Source organism: Odocoileus virginianus, chromosome 9, assembly GCF_023699985.2.
Source record: "Odocoileus virginianus isolate 20LAN1187 ecotype Illinois chromosome 9, Ovbor_1.2, whole genome shotgun sequence".
Classification (NCBI taxonomy): domain Eukaryota; kingdom Metazoa; phylum Chordata; class Mammalia; order Artiodactyla; family Cervidae; genus Odocoileus; species Odocoileus virginianus.
In genome coordinates this window covers 44,561,911-44,584,147 of record NC_069682.1, presented here as the reverse complement: position 1 = coordinate 44,584,147, position 22,237 = coordinate 44,561,911, and the positions used below count along the sequence as shown (strand labels likewise).

The 22,237-nt window shown below is 38.7% G+C and overlaps 1 protein-coding gene, 1 long non-coding RNA gene and 1 other non-coding gene across 4 annotated transcripts in view; 1 reads left to right on the top strand and 2 right to left on the bottom strand.

Moving 5' to 3' along the window:
• LOC110151231 (uncharacterized) overlaps nucleotides 1–20,884 on the top strand; it is a 50,778-nt gene extending 29,894 nt beyond the window's left edge. For both annotated transcript variants that reach the window (XR_002317983.2, XR_011489506.1), the window contains exon 3: nucleotides 16,443–20,884. This is a non-coding gene — a long non-coding RNA (uncharacterized lncRNA). The remainder of the gene's footprint in view (nucleotides 1–16,442) is intronic.
• The window catches only part of MCM8 (minichromosome maintenance 8 homologous recombination repair factor), a 50,762-nt gene that overhangs the window by 3,433 nt on the left and 25,092 nt on the right, over nucleotides 1–22,237 (bottom strand). The window contains exons 13-17 of the mRNA XM_020914473.2: nucleotides 22,065–22,206; nucleotides 16,407–16,602; nucleotides 14,467–14,686; nucleotides 13,931–14,140; nucleotides 8,111–8,187 (exon numbers count right to left, since the gene is read on the bottom strand). Coding sequence (XP_020770132.2) covers nucleotides 8,111–8,187; nucleotides 13,931–14,140; nucleotides 14,467–14,686; nucleotides 16,407–16,602; nucleotides 22,065–22,206 — 845 coding nt within the window. The remainder of the gene's footprint in view (nucleotides 1–8,110; nucleotides 8,188–13,930; nucleotides 14,141–14,466; nucleotides 14,687–16,406; nucleotides 16,603–22,064; nucleotides 22,207–22,237) is intronic.
• LOC139036886 (U6 spliceosomal RNA) lies at nucleotides 4,425–4,531 on the bottom strand. Its single transcript, XR_011489740.1, has one exon. It is a non-coding gene; the product is annotated as a U6 spliceosomal RNA (small nuclear RNA).

The following is a 22,237-nucleotide window of genomic DNA, read 5'->3' as shown; positions in this document are numbered from 1 at the left end:
CCAGGTTGGATGCATGAGACAAGTGCTCGGGGCTGGTGCACTGGGATGACCCAGAGGGATGGGATGGCGAGGGAGGTGGGAGAGGGGGTTCAGGATGGGGAACATGTAAATCCATGGCTGATTCATGTCAATGTATGGCAAAAACCACTACAATACTGTAAAGTAATTAGCCTCCAACTAATAAAAATAAAGGAAAAAAAAAAGCTAAAGAGACAGAAACTCTGAAATGGAAGATTTAATGAATGAAAAATGATTACTAAAATCAACCTAACAATCAATGTAGTATATTTACTGAGAGCCTACTGTGTGCGAGGCGTGAGTCTGGGCCCTGGGAGTACAGTGGTAAATCTGACAGATAACTCTCTTCTCTCAGAGTTTAGACGAAGGACAGAAAGCATGTTAAGTATAACAAAGCAGATAATTCCCAGTCTAGTCTCAGTTGTGTTTAATTGGGTCTTGATCTCTACCATGGAAATAATGCTAGGTAATATCAATCACTTGAAATCAATGAAAGAAAGAAGAAAGTGAAGTCGCTCAGTTTTGTGTTAGACTCTGCAGCCCCATGGACTGTAGCCCACCAGGCTCCTCCATCCGTGGAATTTTCTAGGCAAGAGTCCTGGAGTGGGTTGCCATTTCCTTCTCCCTTGGAATCAAGCTAGCCTCCTTTTTTCTCTGAACATTTTTATAAAAGTTGGTAAACATTCAGGCAATTCAGGGACACAAACTAGTAATCGGATGTGGGTGCTATTTACACTTAATCATGAGACCTCTTTTTTTCAGGATCCCAGAAGAAAACTGACAGTCTGAAGTTAATTAGTTTTATCATCAAGGCAACTTTGAGAAGTAGAAACAAATACAATTTCCATAAGGAAAAGCACATGCAAACATTGTTTGACATGAGTATTCAGACATGTAGAACTATTCATAAATGAGAACTATAGCATTTTTATTGAAAAGGCAATTAAAATTTAAGTATAATGCTCAGATATGAGAACTAATCCATGGCATCCACAGAACCATGGATTTACTGTAGAGAAACACCAGAGTGGCTACTTGAGGCAGTCTGGGGTCTGAGGTCTAGGGAAACCGATGAAGGGTAAAGCCTCAGAAAACAAATGTTACAGGTGAAGGAAAGTTGCCCAGGTAGTCTGACCCTTGATTTGCCAGCAGTCTATGATGTAGAGCACATGACATTCTTTAGCAGAACCAGGCACTAGAAGACCCAAAGAAAGGGCAAGAGTTCAATAAAAAGAAAAGAAAACCAGGAGTGGCAATCTGGGTCCACTGCCAAAGGTGGAGAGCTTAAGGCCAGGATACACTGGCCTTAAGAGAATGAAAAAGGATGATACATGCACTCGAGATTGTGAGCAAAGAAGCACCTTCCTGTCATTGAACAATAAGTCTCTATTGTTGGTCCCTGTTTTTAATTAGGAAAAAAGTTTAAAAAACAAGATTTCTATAATTTTGGTTGGTTTCAGTGACTTACTTTGGATCTCTGTTAGGTCAGATTCTCAGTTTGCTATTGGTCTCATCCCACTAGAAGTCAGGTGGGTAACTGGTTTTTGTAGCCATTCCTTTACTTCATATGCTGCTCACTATAGTGAGTCCTGGCAACATGCTGTATGAGGAAGTCTAGTAATTCTAGTATTTATAAGGTTGCTTATAAATAGCAACTGGAGGTTCTCCAGCACAAAGAAGCAAGTTTGGTAATTTTTACCACAAGACCCTTTAAGACCTATTTCTGAGGCATGTAAAAGAGAAAATTGATAGTTCAAGCAATGTGTGATGCTCAACCAGTAAGATATTAAGATATAGAGGGTAAAAGTTAGCAACTGGTTGTTGTTTAGTCGCTCAGTCTTGTGGCCACTGCTGAGTTTTCCAAATTTACTGGCATATTGAGTGCAGCACTTTCACAACATCATCTTTCAGGATTTGAAATAGTTCAGCTGGAATTCCATCATCTCCACTAGCTTTGTTCATAGTGATGCTTCCTAAGGCCCACTTGACTTCGCACTCCAGAAAGTCTGGCTCTAGGTGAGTGATCACACCATCATGGTTATCTGGGCCATTAAGATCTTTTTTTATGTAGTTCGTCTGTGTATTCTTGCCATCTCTTCTTAATATCTTCTGCTTTTGTTAGGTCCATACCATTTCTGTCCTTTATTGTGCCCATCTTTGCATGAAATGTTCCCTTGGAATCTCTAATTTTCTTGAAGAGATCTCTAGTCTTTCCCATTCTTTTGTTTTCCTCTATTTCTTTGCATTGATTACTGAGGAAGGCTTTCTTATCTCTCCTTGGTATTCTTTGGAACTCTGCATTCAGATGGATATATCTTTCCTTTTCTCCTTTGCCTTTTGCATGTCTTCTTTTCTCAACTATTTGTAAGGCTTTCTCAGACAACCATTTTGCCTTTTTGCAATTTTTCTTCTTGGGGATGGTTTTGATCACTGCCTCCTATACAATGTTACAAACCTCCATCCATAGTTCTTCAGGAACTCTGTCAAATCTAATCCCTCGAATCCATTTGTCACTTCCACTTAAAATCATAAGGGATTTGATTTAGGCTATACCTGAATGGTCTAGTGTTTTTCCCTATTTTCTTCAATTTAAGTCTGAATTTGGCAATAAGGAGTTCATGATCTGAGCCACAGTCAGCTCCAGGTCTTGTTTTTGCCGACTGTATAGAGCTTCTCCATCTTTGGCTGCAAAGAATATAATCAATCGGATTTCAGTATTGACCATCTGGTGACATCCACATACAGAGTGATCTCTTGTGTTGTTGCAAGAGGGTGTTTGCTATGCCCAGTGCAGCGCATTCTCTTGGCAAAACTCGTTAGTCTTTGCGCTGCTTCATTCTGTACTCCAAGGCCAAACTTGCCTGTTTTCCACGTATCTACTGACTTCCCACTTTTGCATTCTAACTCCCTAAGATGATAAGAACATCCTTTTTTTGGTGTTCATTCTAGAAGGTCTTCATGGAACCATTCAACTTCTTTGGCATTAATTGTTGGGGCATAGACTTGGATTACTGTGATGTTGAATGGTTTGCCTTGGAAGAACACTGAGATCATTCTGTTGTTTATGAGACTGCACCCCCAAGTACTACATTTCAGATTCTTTTTTTGACTGTGAGGGCTACTCCATTTCTTCTAAGGGATTCTTGCCCACAGTAGTACATATGATTGTCTGAATTAAATTCGCCCGTTCCCATCCTTTTTAGTTCACCAATTCCTAAGATGTTGATATTCATTCTTGCCATCTCCTGTTTGACCACTTTCAATTTACCCTGATCATGACCTAACATTCCAGGTTCCTATGCAATACTATTCTTTACAGCCCTGGACTTTACTTTCACCACCAGACACATCCACAACTGGGTGTCATTTCCGCTTTGGCTCAGCCTCTTCATTCCTTCTGGAGCTATTTCTCCACTATTCTCCAGTAGCATATTGGACACCTAACCACCTGGGCTTCCCAGGTCGCGCTACTGGCAAAGAACCTACCTGCCAGTGCAGGAGACATGAGATGTGGGTTGATCCCTGGGTCAGGAAACTCCCCTACAGCAGGAAATGGCAACCCACTCCAGTATTCTTGCATGGAGAATCCCATGGACAGAGGTGCCTGTTGGGCTACAGTACATAGGGTTGCAAAGAGTCTAACAGGACTGAAGCGACTTGCTCACACAGAATGACCTGGGGGATTCATCTTTCTGTATCATATCTTTTTGCTTTTTCATAATGTTCACGGGATTCTCAAGACAAGAATGCTGAAGTGGTTTGTCATTCCTTTCTCTGGCGGACCAAGTTTTGTCAGAGTCTCCACCATGACGTAGCCATCTTGGGTGTCCCAACATGGCATGGCTCATAGTTTCTTGGAGTTACACAAAGCTGTGATCAATGTGCTCATTTTGGTAGTTTTTCTGTGACTGTGGTGTTCATTCTGTCTGCCCTCTAATGAATGAGAACAGGAGACTTGTGCAAGCTTCCTGATAAGAGGGGCTGACTGTGGGGAAAACTGGGTCTTCTTCTGGTGGGCATGGCCATGCTCAGTCTTTTTTTTGGGGGGGGGGGGTAACTTGTTTTTTTTTTCATTTATTTTTATTAGTTGGAGGCTAATTACTTTACAATATTGTAGTGGTTTTTGTCATACATTGACTTGAATTAGCCATGGATTTACATGTATTCCCTATCCCAATCCCCCCTCCCACCTCCCTCTCTACCCGCTCCCTCTGGGTTTTCCCAGTGCACCAGGCCCGAGTACTTGTCTCATGCATCCAACCTGGGCTGGTGATCTGTTTCACCCTAGATAACACACATGTTTCGATGCTGCTCTCTTGAAACATCCCACCCTCGCCTTCTCCCACAGAGTCCAAAAGTCTGTTCTGTACATCTGTGTCTCTTTTTCTGTTTTGCATATAGGGTTAAAAAATATGGACTGCTTCACGAATTTGCATGTCATCCTTGCGCAGGGGCCATGCTAATCTTCTCTGTATTGTTCCAATTTTAGTATATGTGCTGTCGAAGCGAGCACTCAGTCAGTCTTGAATCCAGTTTTCTGCTGATGGGTGCTCCCTCCCTGTAGTTTGGCCTGCAGCCAAACTATGGCAGGGGTAATGGCAGAACTCCTCCAGAAGGATTTATGCCAGCGTTCTGCACCTCCCAGAACTGCTGCTGCCAGTGTCCCTGAAAGTGCAGCAGGCCACTGTGAACCCACACCTCTGCCAGAGACTCCCAAACACTCACAGGCAAGGCTGGCTCAGCCTTTTGTGGTGTCCCTGCTCCTTTCTCCTGGAACCTGGTGTGCACAAGATTTTGTTTGTGCCCTCCAAGAGTCTCTGTTTCTCCAGTCCTGTGGAGGTTTGGTAATCAAATCCCACTGACCTTCAAAGTCAGATTCCCTGGGGATTCTCAGTCCCTTTGCTGTATCCTCAGGTTGGGAAGTCTGTTGTGGAGCCTAGCACTTTAACAATAGTGCAAGTTCTTCAGTATAATTGTTCTCCAGTTTCGTGATCACCCACCCAGAGGTTATATGGTGGGGCTAATGGCAACTACCTCCTCCAAGAGGACTTATGACACATGTCACACCTCCCAGGACTCCTGCTGCCAGTGCCCCTGTCCCCATGGCAGGCCACTGTTCACCCATGCCTCCACAGAGACCCTCAAACACTCAGAGGCAGGTCTGGCTCAGTCTCTTGTGGGGATCACTGCTCCCTTCCCTGGGTCCTGGTTGAAAGGATTGGTAGTCATTAATTGTTAGTAATTTTACTCATTATGAGACAGCTGTTCCTGTGCTAGCAGTAAAAAATAAAGAGCTACCAATTCAAGAGTCCTTAAAGCTTCAAAAACTATAAGTGTAACCTCACTTGCTAACAAATTCTGACATGTTGATTTAAGAAGAAAAGTTCTGCTTCTTGCACAGATTACCTAAAAGGGCAAGAAACAAGTTGCAACTTAATGCTTAGACCTTTGGGAGATAGCATGGGTGCCCTTCTACCCATACAGCATGCTTCCAGAGGCAGTAGAGGGAACAGGGTGTCCTCTGGGGACAAGTCAGTAACAGCCCGGGGATGAAGAAACAACTAGGTAAATCTCTCCCTATAAAGACAGGGATAAAAGGATCTGAAGCTCAGAGCTACTGAACAATGTATATATGGAGAGCTCTAAAGGTCAGAATGAAGAAATTCTTTGAAAGGGGCAATTTTGGAAACTTCTGATCTGTGACATGATATCTGCCAGTTTTTGAAACCTTCAATGTGTGTGATGAGTCACAGTAAAAGTTATCTGCACAGTCTCATCATCATATCATCAAAGCTGGCAATATTGATAGTGTTTACTGAGTGTCCACTAATGTGTCAGAATCACATTTGTCACTTTGCCTTAGTGCATGATATCTCAGGGCACAATCCTTTGTGCTGAGTTCTACACAAAAGGAGACTGAAAAGCAGAGTGTAACTTGCCATGGCAGCTCCAGTTCAGTTCAGTCGCTCAGTCATGTCTGACTCTTTGTGACCCCATGGACTGCGGCACGCCAGGCTTCCCTGTCCATCCATGGCATTCTTCCCTGTCCATGGCAGCTCCAGGTCAGATTTTAAAGCCCACACTCTGGCAGCAATGCTGTACCACTTTTACTTAGAGCTAAAGAGAAACGATTGGTTCTGACTCCAAGCAAGCCCAGACAGTAGCTCTTAGGGGAAAAAAAAAAATTACTTAACAAAATAATTTTGTCTTTAAATTAGTATTTTTAGATCCTCAGATTCCTAACAGATTTATATTTTAAGTACTGTGCATATTAAAAAGAACTAATTTCTAAATTATGATAAATCCACACAATGAAACACTACAGTTGTGAAAAATAAAGATACTCTTTAGGCACTGACATGGAATGATTTCAAGATCATTTTCTTAGTGAAAAAACTGAGGTATAGAATGTGTATGCTACCTTTTGTCTATAAAAGGGGGAAAAGAATATACAAATATGGAGTTGTAATGTATATTTTATATCTGAAATCACACAAAAATTGATTTGTCACTAGGAAGAGGAAGAACAAGGGAGCTAGTTAACAGTATATGAAGAAACTTTTACCATCAAATACTGTTTGAACTTTGGAATTTTGAGGTATATGAATGTGTAAACCTATTAAAAAAATTTTTTTAACTGAAACGCCTATCTAAAATAATCAGAATAAGATGTGTTCTCATATGTCACTTCTTAAAAGTTAACATGTGCAAACAGGAAACCAAAAAACACAAGAAGCAAAAAAAAAAAGGCATCCATGACCACAAGCAGTTTACCATTTGATGTGTTCTTCTAAGTTAATTGATTTTTTCAAAAACTGCATGTCTAAGGTAGTCATGTATCATCAGTTAAAATACAGATTTTTTCTTTTCTGTCTCCTAAGAACTATGATCTACCAAATGATATAAAATGCAAAAGTCACATATTAGCAATATTTGTCAAATCCTAATGCATTTATTGATCCTTGAACCCAGAAATATCATTTCTTAGAATATACTTATAACACATGTAGTATCTCACAGAGATTACTCATTGTAGCACTGTTTGCAATAGCAAAAGATGGAAAATATTCACGTGTCTAGCAATGGGAGACTGATTAAATAAACTATAGTATATCACAGTATATCTAAACAATAGAATACTATGTAGCTGTAAAAAAAAAACTATATGTCCTAATAAGGAAAGATCCCTAGATATACTGTCAAACTAAAAAAACAAAAAGATATAAGAGAATGGATTGGCAGTTGCTAGAGGCTGGGGGGGCAGGGAAGGGGATAATAAAGGGTGGGGTGGGTAAAATGGGTGAAGGGAGGTCAAAAGGTGCAAACTTCCAGTTATAAATTTAAGTAATGTAAGCATGGTGACTAGTTAGTAATACTGTATTATATATTTGAAAGTTGCTAGAGAGGAGATCTTTAAAGTTCTTATCACAAGAAAATAAACTGTAACTGTGTGGTGATGGACATGTGCAGTGTGGTAATCATTTTGATATATAAAGTACAGAACAACAGTGTAAGTCATATGCTATTTATAAGAAAGTAATGGGTGTCCTGGTAAAGAGGAAGGGTGGACGGTAAATAGGATGGGGCAAGCCTTCTCAAAGTATGTGTTTTTTTAAATTCATTTTAGAACTATGTGAATGTATCAATAATCATTCAGGGACTTCCCTGGTGGTCCAGTGCTCAAGAATCCGCTATGCAATGCAGGGGACGCGGGTTCAATACCTGGTCTGGGAACTGAGATCCCACATGCCTCAGGGTAACCAAGCCTGTAGGGAGTCTGTGGGCTGCAACAAAGATCCCACATGCTGTAACTAAGACCCAAGGCAGCCAAATAAATATTAAAAAATGACCCGATTTTAAAATTACCCATTCAAAAAACATTTTTTTCACATGTAACTATTATTTACACAGGAATATTTTAAGTCAGAAAAGTATAATTTGTTCTGAGGAAAATAAGTGATCAAATGTGTTAACTAAAAATAATTTTGCTTGGCCTAACTAAATATATAAATTGAGACAGAATGATCACCGTTTTATTTCATTTGATGAATGTTTTATTTCATTTAAAACAGCATTTAAAATGTATTCTTACCTGTATTTCATGATTTCAACTATGTCCTCAGCATCTTGTTTAGTTGCTTCCTCTCTCAATTCCAACCTTGCTCGTGCCTTTAAAAGAAAACAACCATCTTCAGATAACAAAAGATAAATATATTTAACACTGAGAAAGTAGAGTATATATAAGCTTATTTCATTTATTAATTTTACACAAAAACTTTTAGAAGGAGAGATTGCAATATAAAAAGTCAGAATTTTAAAATATTATCAAAAGCTTGAATATGACAATTATCACTCATTTTAAAATCTATTTTTATCTATTAACACATCTTTCTGAATGTTCATTCCAGAAGATTTGATTATGCCTTTTACTTTCAGGAAAGCATGCCTAGCTATTAATTTGTTAAAACAACAAAGATGAGTTAATCAGATTCTAGAAGCAAAAAGCTCAAACTCTAACCCAGCTAATTTTAACTGCCAGAGTTCTCTTAGCATTCCATACTTGTGAAGAAATATAATGCTGTTAGAAAAATAGGCACTTACAGACCTGTCATGTATCAAATCAAATACTACTAAGATATTTGACACATTCCATCTTACCATATGCTCATTTTTGAATACCTAAATTCTTATTTAACCTAAGAAATCTTCAAACCTCAAGAGTTCCCTGAGTGTCATTAAAGGAAAAACCAAAAAAAAAAAAAAAACCCCCATTACATGGTATGTAACTAGTCCTGCTTTTAGAAAGTGGCTAAACATTGCTTGATATATTAAATGTACCACAGCCTTCTTTTTAGACCTTGCCTTGGGACATGCAGGATCTTAGTTCCCCAGCTAGGGATCAAACCAGTGCCCCTGCATTGGAAGCAGGGAGTTTTAACCACTGGACCGCCAGGGAAATCCTATGACTACCTTTTTTTTTTTTTTTTTAATTTATTTATATTTTACCAAAGGATAATTCAAAACAGCAGAGACATTACTTTGCCAACAAAGGTCCATCTAATCAAGGCTATGGTTTTTCCAGTAGTCACGTATGGATGTGAGAGTTGGACTATAAAGAAAGCTGAGTGCCAAAGAATTGATGCTTTTAAATTTTGGTGTTGGAGAAGACTCTTGAGAGTCCCTTGGACTGCAAGGAGATCCAACCAGTCTATCCTAAAGGAAATCAGTCCTGAATATTCATTGGAAGGACTGATGTTGAAGCTGCAACTCCAATCCTTTGGCCACGTGATGTAAAGAGCTGACTCATCTGAAAAGACCTTGATGCTGGGAAAGACTGAAGGCGGGAGAAGAAGGGGACAAGAGAGGATGAGATGGTTGAATGGCATCACCAACTCAATGGGCATGAGTCTGAGTAAACTCTGGGAGTTGGTGATGGACAGTGAGGCCTGGTGTGCTGCAATCCACCAGTCGCAAAAAGTCAGACACGACTGAATGACAGAACTGAACTGAAGGATAATTGCTTCCTGGAATTTTGTTGTTTTCTGTCAAACCTCAACATGAATCAGCCATATGTATACATATATCTCCTCCCTTTTGAAACTCCCTCCCATCTCCCTCCCCATCCCACCCCTTTAGGTTGATACAGAGCCCATGTTTGAGTTTCCTGAGCCATACAGCAAACTCCCATTGGCTATCTATTTTACATATGGTAAGTTTCCATGTTACTCTTTCCATTCATCTCATCCCCTCCTACCCTCTCATGTCCATACGTCTATTTTCTATGTCTGTTTTTCCACTGCTGCCCTGTTAATAAACTCTAATACCATTTTTCTAGATTCCATATATATGTGTTCAGTTCAGTTCAGTTGCTCAGTTGTGTGCAACTCTTTGCAACCCCATGGACCACAGCATGCCAGGCCACCCTGTCCATCACTAACTCCTGGAGTTTACCCAAACTCATGCCCACTGAGTTGGAGATGCCATCAACCATCTCATCCTTTGTCACCCCCTTCTCCTCCTGCCTTCAATCTTTCCCAGCATCAGGGTCTTTTCAAATGAGTCAGCTCTTTGCATCAGGTGGCCAAAGTATTGGAGTATCAGCTTCAACATCAGTTCTTCCAATGAACACTCAGGATTGATCTCCTTTAGGATGGACTGGTTGGATCTCCTTGCAGTCCAAGGGACTCTCAAGAGTCTTCTCCAACACCACAGTATAAAAACATCAACTCTTTATAGTCCAACTCTCACATCCATACACGACTACTGGAAAGACTATAGCCTTGACTAGATGGACCTTTGTTGGCAAAGTAATGCCTCTGCTTTTTAATATATGGTCTAGGTTGATCATAACTTTCCAAGGAGTAAGTGTCTTTTAATTTCATGGTTGCAGTCACCATCTACAGACTTTGGAGCCCCAAAAAATAAAGTCAGCCAATGTTTCCCCATCTATTTGCCATGAAGTGATGGGACCAGATGCGATGATCTTAGTTTTCTCAATGTTGAGTTTTAAGACAACTTTTTCACTTTCCTCATTCACTTTCATCACAAGGCTCTTTAGTTCTTCTTCACTTTCTGCCACAAGGGTGGAGTCATCTGCGTATCTGAAGTTATTGACATTTCTCCCAGCAATCTTGAATCCAACTTGTGCTTCATCCAGCCCAGCATTTCTCATGATGTACTCTGCATATAAGTTAAATAAGTAGGATGACAATATACAGCCTTGACGTACTCCTTTTCCTATGTGGAACCAGTCTGTTCCATGTCCAGTTCTAACTGTTGCTTCCTGACCTGCATACAGATTCCTCAAGAGGTAGGTCAGGTGGTCTGGTATTCCCATCTCTTTCAGAATTTTCTACAGTTTAGAATACAATATTTATCCTTTTCTTTCTGACTTATTTCACTCTGTATAATAGGTTCTAAGTTCATCCACCTCATTAGAACTGACTCAAATGCATTCCTTTTTATGGCTGAGTAATATTCCATTGTGTATATGTAGCACAACTTCTTTATCCATTCATCTGTTGATAGACATCTAGGTTGCTTCCATGTTCTAGCTATTGTAAATAGTGTTGCAATGAACAATGGGATACATGTGTCTTTTTCAATTTTGGTTTCCTCAGGGTATATGCCTAGGAGTGGGATTGCTAGGTCATATGGTGGTTTTATCCCTAGTTCTTTAAGGAATCTCCATACCATCTTCCATAGTGGCTGTATCAATTTACATTCCTTGAACAGTGCCAGAGCATTCCTTTTTCCCCACACCCTTTCCAGCATTTATTGTAGACATTTTGATGATGGCCATTCTGACCAGTGAGAGGTGATATCTTATTGTAGTTTTGATTTGCATTTCTCTAATCATGAGCAATGTTGAGCATCTTTTCATGTGTTCGTTAGCCATCTGTATGTCTTCTTTGGAGACAAGTCTGTTTAGGTGTTTTTCCAACTTTTTGATTGGGTTGTTTTTCTGGTATTAAGTTGTATGAGCTGCTTGTATATTTTGGAAATTAATCCTTTGTCAGTTGTTTTATTTGCTCTTATTTTCTCCCATTCTGAGGCTTGTCTTTTCACCCTGCTTATAGTTTCCTTTGCTGTGCAAAAGCTTTTAAGTTTAACCGGGTCCTACGTGGTTACTTTTGTTTTTATTTCCATTACTCTCGGAGGTAGGTCATGGAGGATCTTGCTTTATGTCATCAAGTGTTTTATGTTTTCCTCTAAGAGTTTTATAGTTTCTGGTCTTACATTTAGGTCTTTAATCCATTTTTAGTTTATCTTTGTGTATGGTGTTAGGAAGTGTTCTAATTTCATTCTTTTACATGTAGCTGTCCAGTTTTCCCAGCATCATTTACTGAAGAGGCTGTCTTTGCCCCATTGTATATTCTTGCCTCCATTGTCAAAAATAAGATACCTATAGGTGTATGGGTTTATTTCTGGTATTTCTACCTTGTTTCATTGGTTTATATTTCTGTTTTTGTGCCAGTACAATACTGGCTTGATGACTGTAGCTTTGTAGTATAATCTGAAGTCAGGAAGGTTGATTCCTCCAGCTTCATTCTTCTTTCTCAAGACTGCCCTGGCTATTCTGGGTCTTTTGTGTTTCCATATGAATTGCGAAATTTTTTGTTCTAGTTCTGTGAAAAATGCCATTGGTAATTTGATAGGGATGGCACTGAATCTGTAGATTGCATTTGGTAATCTAGGCATTTTCACAATATTGATTCTTCCTACCCAGGAACATGGAATACCTCTCCATCTGTTTATGTCATCTTTGATTTCTTTCACTAGTGTCTTATAATTTTCTGTGTACAGTTCTTTGTTAACTTAGGTAAGTTTATTCCTAGATATTTAATTCTTTTTGTTGCAATGGTGAATGGGATTGATTCCTTAATTGCTCTTTCTGATTTTTCATTGTTAGTATATAGAAATGCAAGTGATTTCTGTGTATTTTGTATCCTGCAACTTTGCTAAATTCACTGATTAGCTCTAGCAATTTTCTGATACTATGTTTAGGGTTTTCTATGTACAGTGTCATGTCATCTGCAAACAGAGAGAGCTTTACTTCTTTTCTGATCTAGATTCTTTTTCTTTCTTTTTCTTCTCTGATTGCTATTTCTAGGACTTCCAGAACTATGTTGAATAATAGTGAAGAAAGTGGACACCCTTTTCTTATTTCTGATCTTAGGGGTAATGCTTTCAGTTTTTCACCATTGAGAATAATGCTTGCCATAGGCTTATCACACATGGCCTTTACTATGTTGAGGTAGGTTCCTTCTATGCCCATTTTTTGAAGAGTTTTAATCATAAATGGGTGCTGAATTTTGTCAAAGGCTTTTTCTGCATCTATTGAGATGACCATATGGTTTTTATCTTTCAAGTTGTTAATATGGTATATCACATTGATTGATTTGCATATATTGAAGAATCCTTGCATCCCTGGAATAAACTGAACTTGATCGTGGTGTATAAGTTTTGATGTGTTGCTGAATTCTGTTTGCTAAAATCTTGTTGAGGATTTTTGCATCTATGTTCATCAGGGATATTGGCCTGTAGTTTTCTTTTTTGTGTTGTCTTTGTCTGGTTTTGATATCAGGGTGATGGTGGCCTTGTAGAATGAGTTTGGAAGCGTTCCTTCCTCTGCAATTTTTTGAAAGAATTTTAGAAGGATAGGCATTAGCTCTTCTCTAAATGTTTGACAGAATTCTCCTGTGAAGCCATCTCGTCCTTGGCTTTTGTTTTGGGGGAGATGTTTGATCACAGCTTCAATTTTCAGTGCTTGTAATTGGGTTGTTCATAATTTGTATTTCTTCCCGGTTCAGTCTTAGAAGATTGAACTTTTCTAAGAATCTGTCCATTTCTTCCAGGTTATCCATTTTATTGCCATATAGTTGTTCATAATAGTCTCTTATAATCCTTTGTATTTCTGCATTGTCTGTTCTAACCTCTTTTTCATTTCTAATTTTGTTGATTTGATTCTTCTCTTTTTCTTGATGAGTCTCACTAAAGGCTTGTCAATTTCTAGCTTTTAGTCTTATTAATCTTTACTATTGTTTCTTTCATTTCTTTTTCATTTATTTCTGCTCTGATCTTTATGACTTCTTTTCTTCTACTAATTTTGGGGGCTTTTTTGTTCTTCTTTTTCAACTGTTTTAGGTGTGAAGTTAGGTTCTCTATTTGATGTTTTTCATGTTTCTTGAGGTAGGATTGTATTGCTATAAACTTCCCTCGTAGAACTGCTTTTGCTGTATCCCATAGGTTTTGAGTTCTACGATAACCTTTAAAAAATTTTTTATCTACCCATTTCTAATGTTACCCAATAGGAAGAAAAGCAAATAATTACACAGAAAATTTAAGAGAAATCTTATAACCCAGTACCCCCTTTTTAAGCCAAAAGAGCAAGAACTTAAAATAAATGAACCTCTGTTAGACGAATCAAAGATTCCAGCTGCCTAGTAGTGATTGGTGAGCTATTTAACCGCTGGCTCTGTTTCCGGAGCTCGAGGTAAAAATCCTGAAGAATTTGAGCAGCTTCTGTGGATAGCCTTGGATAGACATACTGCCGAGAGTAGCCAATGTACTTTCTCAATAACTGGTGGGGAATTGGATCTATTGTTTCTCCAGGAACCACCTAAAACATGATTAAAGAGGCCCAAGATTACAAGGATATGTAGCAAATAAAATCTTTCTGCTAAAATAACTTGTTTAGATAAATATAATATTCTAAAATATTCTAATATTTAGATAAATATTATATTCTCCAAATAAACCAAACTCTGCAGTTCTAGCTCTTGGTCTAGCTGACTTAGATTATTTCAATTGAACTTTATATAAACTCTAGTATTATAATATAAAAGGTATTTGCTAAGAAAGTTTACATACTACTGCTCTACAACAAGCAACACACTGAACTCTGACTTTCAAACTGAACCAAATTATTAAAGAGAAGAAACTTACCTTTAGTCTTTCTGATAGTGGCTTATCAGAAACCACTTCAAGTATAGAAGTATTTGAATCCTGACTATTCATACGAGCTACTGTGGCACTGCTAATAGCTCTCTGCTTTCCAGCCCTTATTGCAATCACATGTTCAGAGAGTAAATGATCATGATCTTCATTTGGAGTGTCTAACAGGATAAAGACCAGATCAAATCTGGATAGTAGGGCACTCCCCATTCTAAAGGTATGAAAGAAAGAAGAAACAGTGATTGGAATTGAACAGAAAACCTAGAAAGCTGTTTATTCACTTCTTTACTAATCAAGTTCCATGTAGAACTTAAAAAATGAAGCTTTAGGTTAAGGAAACAAGCAATAGCTTCTAGATTCAATGTACCCACCAATTCCAGAGACATACCAGGTCACATGTGCACAGGCTTATATGTACCCATATGTTAAGGATGCCTTTTCTCACACCATCAAAACTAAATTCTTCTCTTATGTTCTATATGACTTCTGATGATTTAGGATCATTGAAATTACAAGCTAGAATGCTTCATGATACATTGAAGATTATCTGATTGAGAAATTCTTAATCCTTTACATCTTTTGTCTCACCAAAACACCGAGTCTCTAAAAGCACCTATGCCCATTTAGAAGCAAAAATACCACTTTTTCTCAAATATACCTCTATATGCCTATTAGTCATTATAGTAAAAGTGCTGTGTCCTACTTAATCATTTTTGAATCTACCTATCACACAACTCCTTTATTTGAGACCAACAAACTGAAATCCAGAATGATTAAAGAATCTGACTAACATTCCAGTGGTACCACTAAAATCAGAATCTAAGTCTCCTGGATCCTTGTTCAATAGGATCTTTCTGATCTTCTTTGTCATTATACTAAGAAACACTAGTAAGATGGCTTTTTTGGTGCTGGTAGTACAGAAATACCCAGAATCTCAAAGTAAAATTGTGTATGTTACTATGTACCATTTCTACAATAAAAGTATTTATTATTGGGACTCCCCAGGCAGTCCAGTGGTTAAGACTCCACCCTGCCAATGCAGGGTTGAGGGTTCAGTTTCTGGTTGGGGACCTAGTAAGATCCAACATGTAGCCAGAAGATTTAAAAAAAGAAAAGAAAAAGTAGCTATTACTAAATATTAGAAAATTAGCATTTTGTTTCCCACTAGAAGTTTTAAAGTTCTAAATTTTCATCTGAGGCATCTTTTTGTCTTTTTTTCACTTATGCATCACTTGAGTCTATTTTCCCCTTCCCAAACATTTTGTCCAACCTGTACAGAACAAATTAGAAGAGAAAGCATACTCACATAAAGATATAAATACTGGTTTTGGAAAAAAGTAGGATCACATCACACATACAAATAAGCAGGTAACGTGCTCCTATCACTTAACAGTAAAGCACAGACATGTTTCTTATCAGAGTATATGCAAAGCTACTTTCATTCTTCTAACTGCTGCTTTCCACAGTATAGTCTTACTATATAGTTCAACCACTTCCCTGTCAATGAGCATTTCAAGTTGTTTCCAGTTTGTGATGGTGATAAACAATTCTGTAAAACCCACCCTGTCAACATATCTTTGTGTATTCTTGTGCCTACTTCTGTGAATATAACTCCTAAAAGAAATGGCTGGAACAAAGAAAGTACATTTAAAATAGTGATAAACATGCCAAGCTGTCCTTCAAAATCTCAACTATGTATGTGAGATTCCATTTCCCCACCCCACTGACAAGAATGATTAATATGTAAAATGTTTGCCAATCTGGTAGATGTCAATAGCACTTCATTGCTTTAATGGAGTGTTCTAACACATTTTTGTACATTTATTGGAAACTTGCAACTTCTGTAAAATATCCATATGACAATTATCTTTATCTTTTTCATATCTATAGGGATTCAATATATTAAAGTATAAATATTTGAAGAGACTTACTTTAAATTCTCAGAAACTGTTTTGGCTTTATTGTAGTGTCCTCCAACTGGATTTGCAGCAGCAATGATGGAAGTTCTTGCAGGGAGGCTACAAACCATGCCAGCCTTAGCAAGACTAATACTCTGCTGTTCCATGGCTTCTAACAAGGCTTGATGTTGATTCCCCATTTTATCAAATTCATCTATTCCACAGATACCTGCAACCACAGTAAAATAATTCAGACAAAAATTTTTCCTTTGGTCAAGTTTTAAACCTAACAGGAAAGAAATTATTCCACAATAAAGCATATTTCCATAAGTTTCCAGCAGTTAAAATTATGAAGTGTCATACAGTACAAAATTTGTGCTTGATTTACAGCAAATAAAATATTGGTCTTATTTAACTGTTATTTAATTAGCATTTTCCACAGGCAAAGCACTACATGTGAGGGTTACAAAAATGAAGATATGAGAGTAACTCTCAAAAGCTTAAAGAGTTAAATCTGAACAGATGAGATAAGGATATACACATTCAAGATAGTGTATTTAACAACTATAATAGATATGCATCATCATATGAATTTTCTGGGGGTGGGGTGGGATTAAAAGAGGAAGGGGAATCTGGAAAGGTTTCAAGAAAAAGGTGCTATATGAGCTGGGTCTTTTGGGAACAGTGGGCAGCATGATTTGGGAAGGAACACATGGGCTCTAAAGTCAGAAGACTAGAGTGCAGGTCTCAGCAATACCAGGTGTTAACTATAGAAGTGTACAGTTAATTGTACACTTAAACTCTTTAAATATGAAGACCCATCACTGAATGAAGGCACTTTATGTGCCAGATGTATTTTACATCTAATCCAGAGGTTATTGGAGGCCCTCTAACATTATCTTGTAATATTTTTCCTCTCTTCTTCATACCATGATAATTTGGTGGTCATGTCCCAAGGGCTTTGCTATGGTTAATCCTCTGTATACCTATTCTAGGTCAGTGCAGACCTCTCTGGAAGTGATGGTATTACTGGAAATTCTTGAGATTACTAGTAATACTAGTAATAGTAATACTATTACTAGTAATAGTTCTTCAGAGGTGGGGACAGGGTAGGAATAAAGTCAAGCTACTTCTCTGCCACTTTGCAAAGTTTAAAGCAGGAGCTGGCAATCTTTTCCTATAAACGGGCAGATTTTGATGTTTTGTGGGCCACATACAGTCTTGTCACATATTCTTGGGTTTTTTGTTTGTTCTTTACAGTCCTTTAAAATAGCTTGTGCCCACACGCCACAACTACTGAAACCCACATATCCTGTGCTCTGCAACGAGAAGCCCTCACACCACAACTAAAATGTAGCCCCTACTTGCTGCAACTAGAGAAAGCCCTCAGGAAGCAATGAAGACCCAATGCAGCCCCCCCAAAAAAGGAAAAGTAGAAAAAGATTTTTAAAAAATGAAATAGCTTGTGGACTACACTAAAACAGGCTGAAGGGTGGGTTGATCTGTGGACTGAAGTTTGCCAATACCTGGTTTTAAAGCATAAAGTTTAAATTATGAACATTTTAAGCTCTTTCTAATTTGTCTACAATTGATATATCTTGTTGCTTGTTTTCAAACAATTTTTTGGTTATTTCATCAGATATTGAAGAAGAGAAATATAAAACAGCTCTATTTCTCATTTTCTCCCTTGGAAGTCTTCAGTAAAGATTTTAGTAGGATCCTATTTATTATTTGATAGGATTATATTTGTTTCTAGAATCTGGTCTCTGTTGACTAATATTCTTTTGTATTTTAACAGTAATATATATATATATATTTTGTTAACAGTAACATTTTTACCATCATAATGCTTGGCTTATCTGCATAGATTTGAAAGAGATGGCCATGGACTTTTAACACTCTGCATCTTAAATCCCATTAGCAATCTGCACAGCTAAACACTGTATCACCTTCAACTTCTATTTAATGGAAGATCTGACAGTTTAACAAAGTGTGAAAGTGTTAGTTGCTCAGTTGTATCTGACTCTTTGCAACTCTGTGGACTGTAGCCCACCATGCTCTTCTGTCCATGGAATTTCCAGGCAAAAATACTGGAGTGGGTTGCTATTTCCTTCTCCAGGCGGTCTTCCTGATCCAGGGATCGAACCTAGGTATCCTGCATTGCAAACACATTCTTTACCATCTGAATAACCTCTTCCTGCTTATTATTTTCTTCATCTGCTAACTTAGTAAAAATATTGTCACTTCTAATGAGCTATACAATAATCAAAGAAATGTTTTAGAATTTATGAATTCATCAAATATTTACTGAATGCTTTTTATAGGAAGAGGTGGCAAGAATACACAGAAGAATTATACAAGAAAGGTCTTAATAACCTGGATAACCATGATGGTATTATCACTCACCTAGAGCCAGACATCCTGGAGTGTAAAGTCAAGCAGGCCTTAGAAAGAATTACTAAAAACAAAGCTAGTGGAGCTGATGGAATTCCAGCTGAGCTGTTTCAAAGCCTAAAAGATGATGCTGTGAAAGTGCTGCACTCAATATGTCAGCAAATTTGGAAATCTCAGCAGAGGCCACAGGACTGGAAAAGGTCAGTTTTCATTCCAACCCCAAAGAAGCACAATGCCAAAGAATGTTCAAACTATTGTACAATTGCCTGCATTTCACATGCTAGCAAGGTCACGGTCAAACTCCCTCAAGGTAGATTTCAGTAGTACGTAAACTGAGAACTTCCGGATGTACAAGCTGGATTTAGAAAAGGCAGAGGAACCAGAGATCAAACTGTCAATATTCTTGGACCATGGAAAAAGCAAGAGAGTTCCAGAAAAACATTTATTTCTGCCTCAGTGACTTAGCTGAAGCCTTTGACTGTGTGGATCACAACAAAATGTGGAAAATTCTTAAAGAGATGGGAATACCAGACCACCTTACCTGTCTCCTAAGAAACCAGTATGCGTGTCAAGAAGCAACAGTTAGAACCAAACAACGAACTGGTTCAAAATTGGGAAAGGAGTACAAGACTGTACACTATCACCCTGCTTATTTAACTTATATGCAGAGTACATCATGTGAAATGCCAGGCTAGATGATTCACAAGCTGGAATCAAGATTACTGGGAGAAATATCAACAACCTCAAGATATGTGGATGATACGACTCCAATGACAGGGAGTGGAAAGGAACTGAAGAGCCTCCTGATGAGGGTGAAAGAGGAGCGTGAAAAAGCCGGCTTAAAAGTCAAGATTCAAAAAACTAAGATCATGGCATCTGGTCCCATCACTTCATGGCAACTAGAAGGGGAAAAAGTAGAAGCAGAGACAGATGTTAGCGCTTCCCCAGTGGCTCAGATAATAACCTGTCTGCCAATGCAGGAGACCTAAGAGACATGGGTTCAATCCCTGGGTCTGGAAGATCCCTGGAGGAGGAAATGGCAACCCACTCTAGTACTCTTGCATGGAGAATCCCATGGACAGAGGAGCCTGGCAGGCTACAGTCCATGGGGTCACAAATAGTCAGACACAACTGAGCGACTAACACACACACAGAGTGACAGATTTTATTTTCTTGGTCACTGCAGACTGTAACTGCAGCCATGAAATTAAAAGACCCTTGCTCCTTGGAAGGAAAGCTATGACAAACCTAGACAGTGTATTAAAAAGCAAAGACATCACTTTGCCAACAAAGGTTTGTATAGTCAAAGCTATTGTTTTTCCAGTAATCATGTACAGGTGTGAGAGCTGGAACATAAAGAAAGCTGAATGCCAAAGAATTGATACTTTCAAACTGTGGTGCTAGAGAAGACCAAGAAGTCCGTTGGACTGCAAGATCAAATCAGCCAATCCTAAAGGAAATCAGTCCAGAATATTCATTGGAAGGATTGTTGCTGAAGCTCCAATACTCTGGCCACCTAATGCGAAGAGCTGATGCTGGGATTGAAGGCAGGAGGAGAAGTGGGCGGCAGAGGGTAAGGTGGTTAGATAGCAACACCAATTCAGTGGACATGAATTTAAGCAAACCCCTGGAGACAGGGGAAGACAGAGGAGCCTGGCGTGCTGCAGTCCATGGGGTAGCAAATAATTGGACATGATTTATCGACTGAAAAACAAGACTATATTCTAGGCATGTGGATGTAACAGTGCAAAGACGAAATTCTCCGTACTTGTTGTGAAGGTTACATTCCGTTCAGTGTTAGAGGCAGACAATAAAAAAAGTAAACCATATGGTATATGAGCAGGTAAAATGCTCCGGCAAGAGAGGCAGAGTGGGATAAGGAGAACAAGGTCAGTGGGGGTGGGGGTTACAGTGTAAAATGTGTTGTTAAGGGAAGGTCACACTGGGGTCTTTTGAACAAAACATTGAAGAGCCCTGCAAACTATCTGGAGTAAGAAGGTTCCAAAGTACAAAGGCTGTGATGTGGGAACATGACATGCCTGGAGTGCTGGTACTATACTTCAAGGTATAGCAAGGAGGCCAGGGTAGCTGGGGAAGAGGAAATAAGAGTGAAGAAATGCGTAGATAATGAGGCAAAAGAGGTGATTAAAGGCCAGAATATGAAATAGTGATTAAAGGGCATCTGTGTCACTATCAAACCTGGCTTTCACCAAGTGAGATGGGAAGGCACTGGAGGGTTTTGAACAGAACAATGTGATCTAAGTTTTAATGGGATTTCTCTGCCTTGTTACAAACAATAGAAAGAGCAAGGGTGGTCACAGGAGTGCCAACTAGGAGATCACAGTAATAATCCATGCGAGAGATGATGGTGCAGCAGCAGTGGCTAAGTGGTGTCCAGAAGGTAGAGCAAACAAAGTCTGCTGACAGCCTGGATGTGAGGTATGTGAAAAAATTAAGAATATCTTCATGTTTCCTGATATGAGCAAACAGAAGGATGGAACTGTCATTTACTGAGAGGGGAAGATCAAAATTTTGACTTTGGATGTGCTAGGTTTGAGAAAGTTGCAGAGACACTGCATAGGCAAAGGGATATATATGCCTGGAGTTCAAGGGAGAAGAAACATAAATCTGGAAAACTTCAGCATATAGGTAGGTGAAGAACCATGAAACTAGATAAAATAACCAAGCAGATAAGTACAGGCTAAGAAGGAAATACTACAAAAACTAAGTACTCTGAGGAGCCAGCCAGTTAAGAGGTTGAGGAGATGAAGAACAAGTAAAGACAGACTGAACAGTGAATAAAGAAAGAAGAAAATCAGAAGAGTTGCAGTGTCCTGGAAACCAAGGAGATAAAGTGTTCCATTGATGCAGTCATCAGCTGTGCCAAACATGGCTGACAGTTACTGGATTTAGAAATGTGACATTGCTGGCAAACTGGAAGGAATGAATGATCTCAGCTGGACTAGAATCTGGGTACACACTGCCTGACACATACATAGGTATATGTTTTCCCAGTAGGGTTAAAACATCACAAAGAGAAACAGGCAGCAAAGCCCAACTGTCAATCTCTTCCTGCTGAGACTTCCAACTAGGTTTCTTATAAAAACTATTTGTCATATCCTGAAAACACAAAACAATGAGATGGGTATTTCTAGTTTTTTTGGCACTCATTCTCAACTCACTGGTTGGAAAGTGCTATCCAAATGACTCTTGGAACAGAATGTAAAGAAAGTAACTGAAAAAGAAAGACTTAAAGGAAATAAAGCCCCAGAATTATTATGTGCTTTGGCCTCTTACCTTGATCACCAAGTACTAGGGCACCAGCTTCCAAAGCAAAATCTCCAGAAGAACTATCTTTTGAAAGAGTTACAGTCAAACCAGAGGTGGTTGTGGTATTACCACAAACATACACACCACGTGGAGCAACACTGCATACTGCCTAATGAAATGGAGAGTTTAAAAGAAAGTAA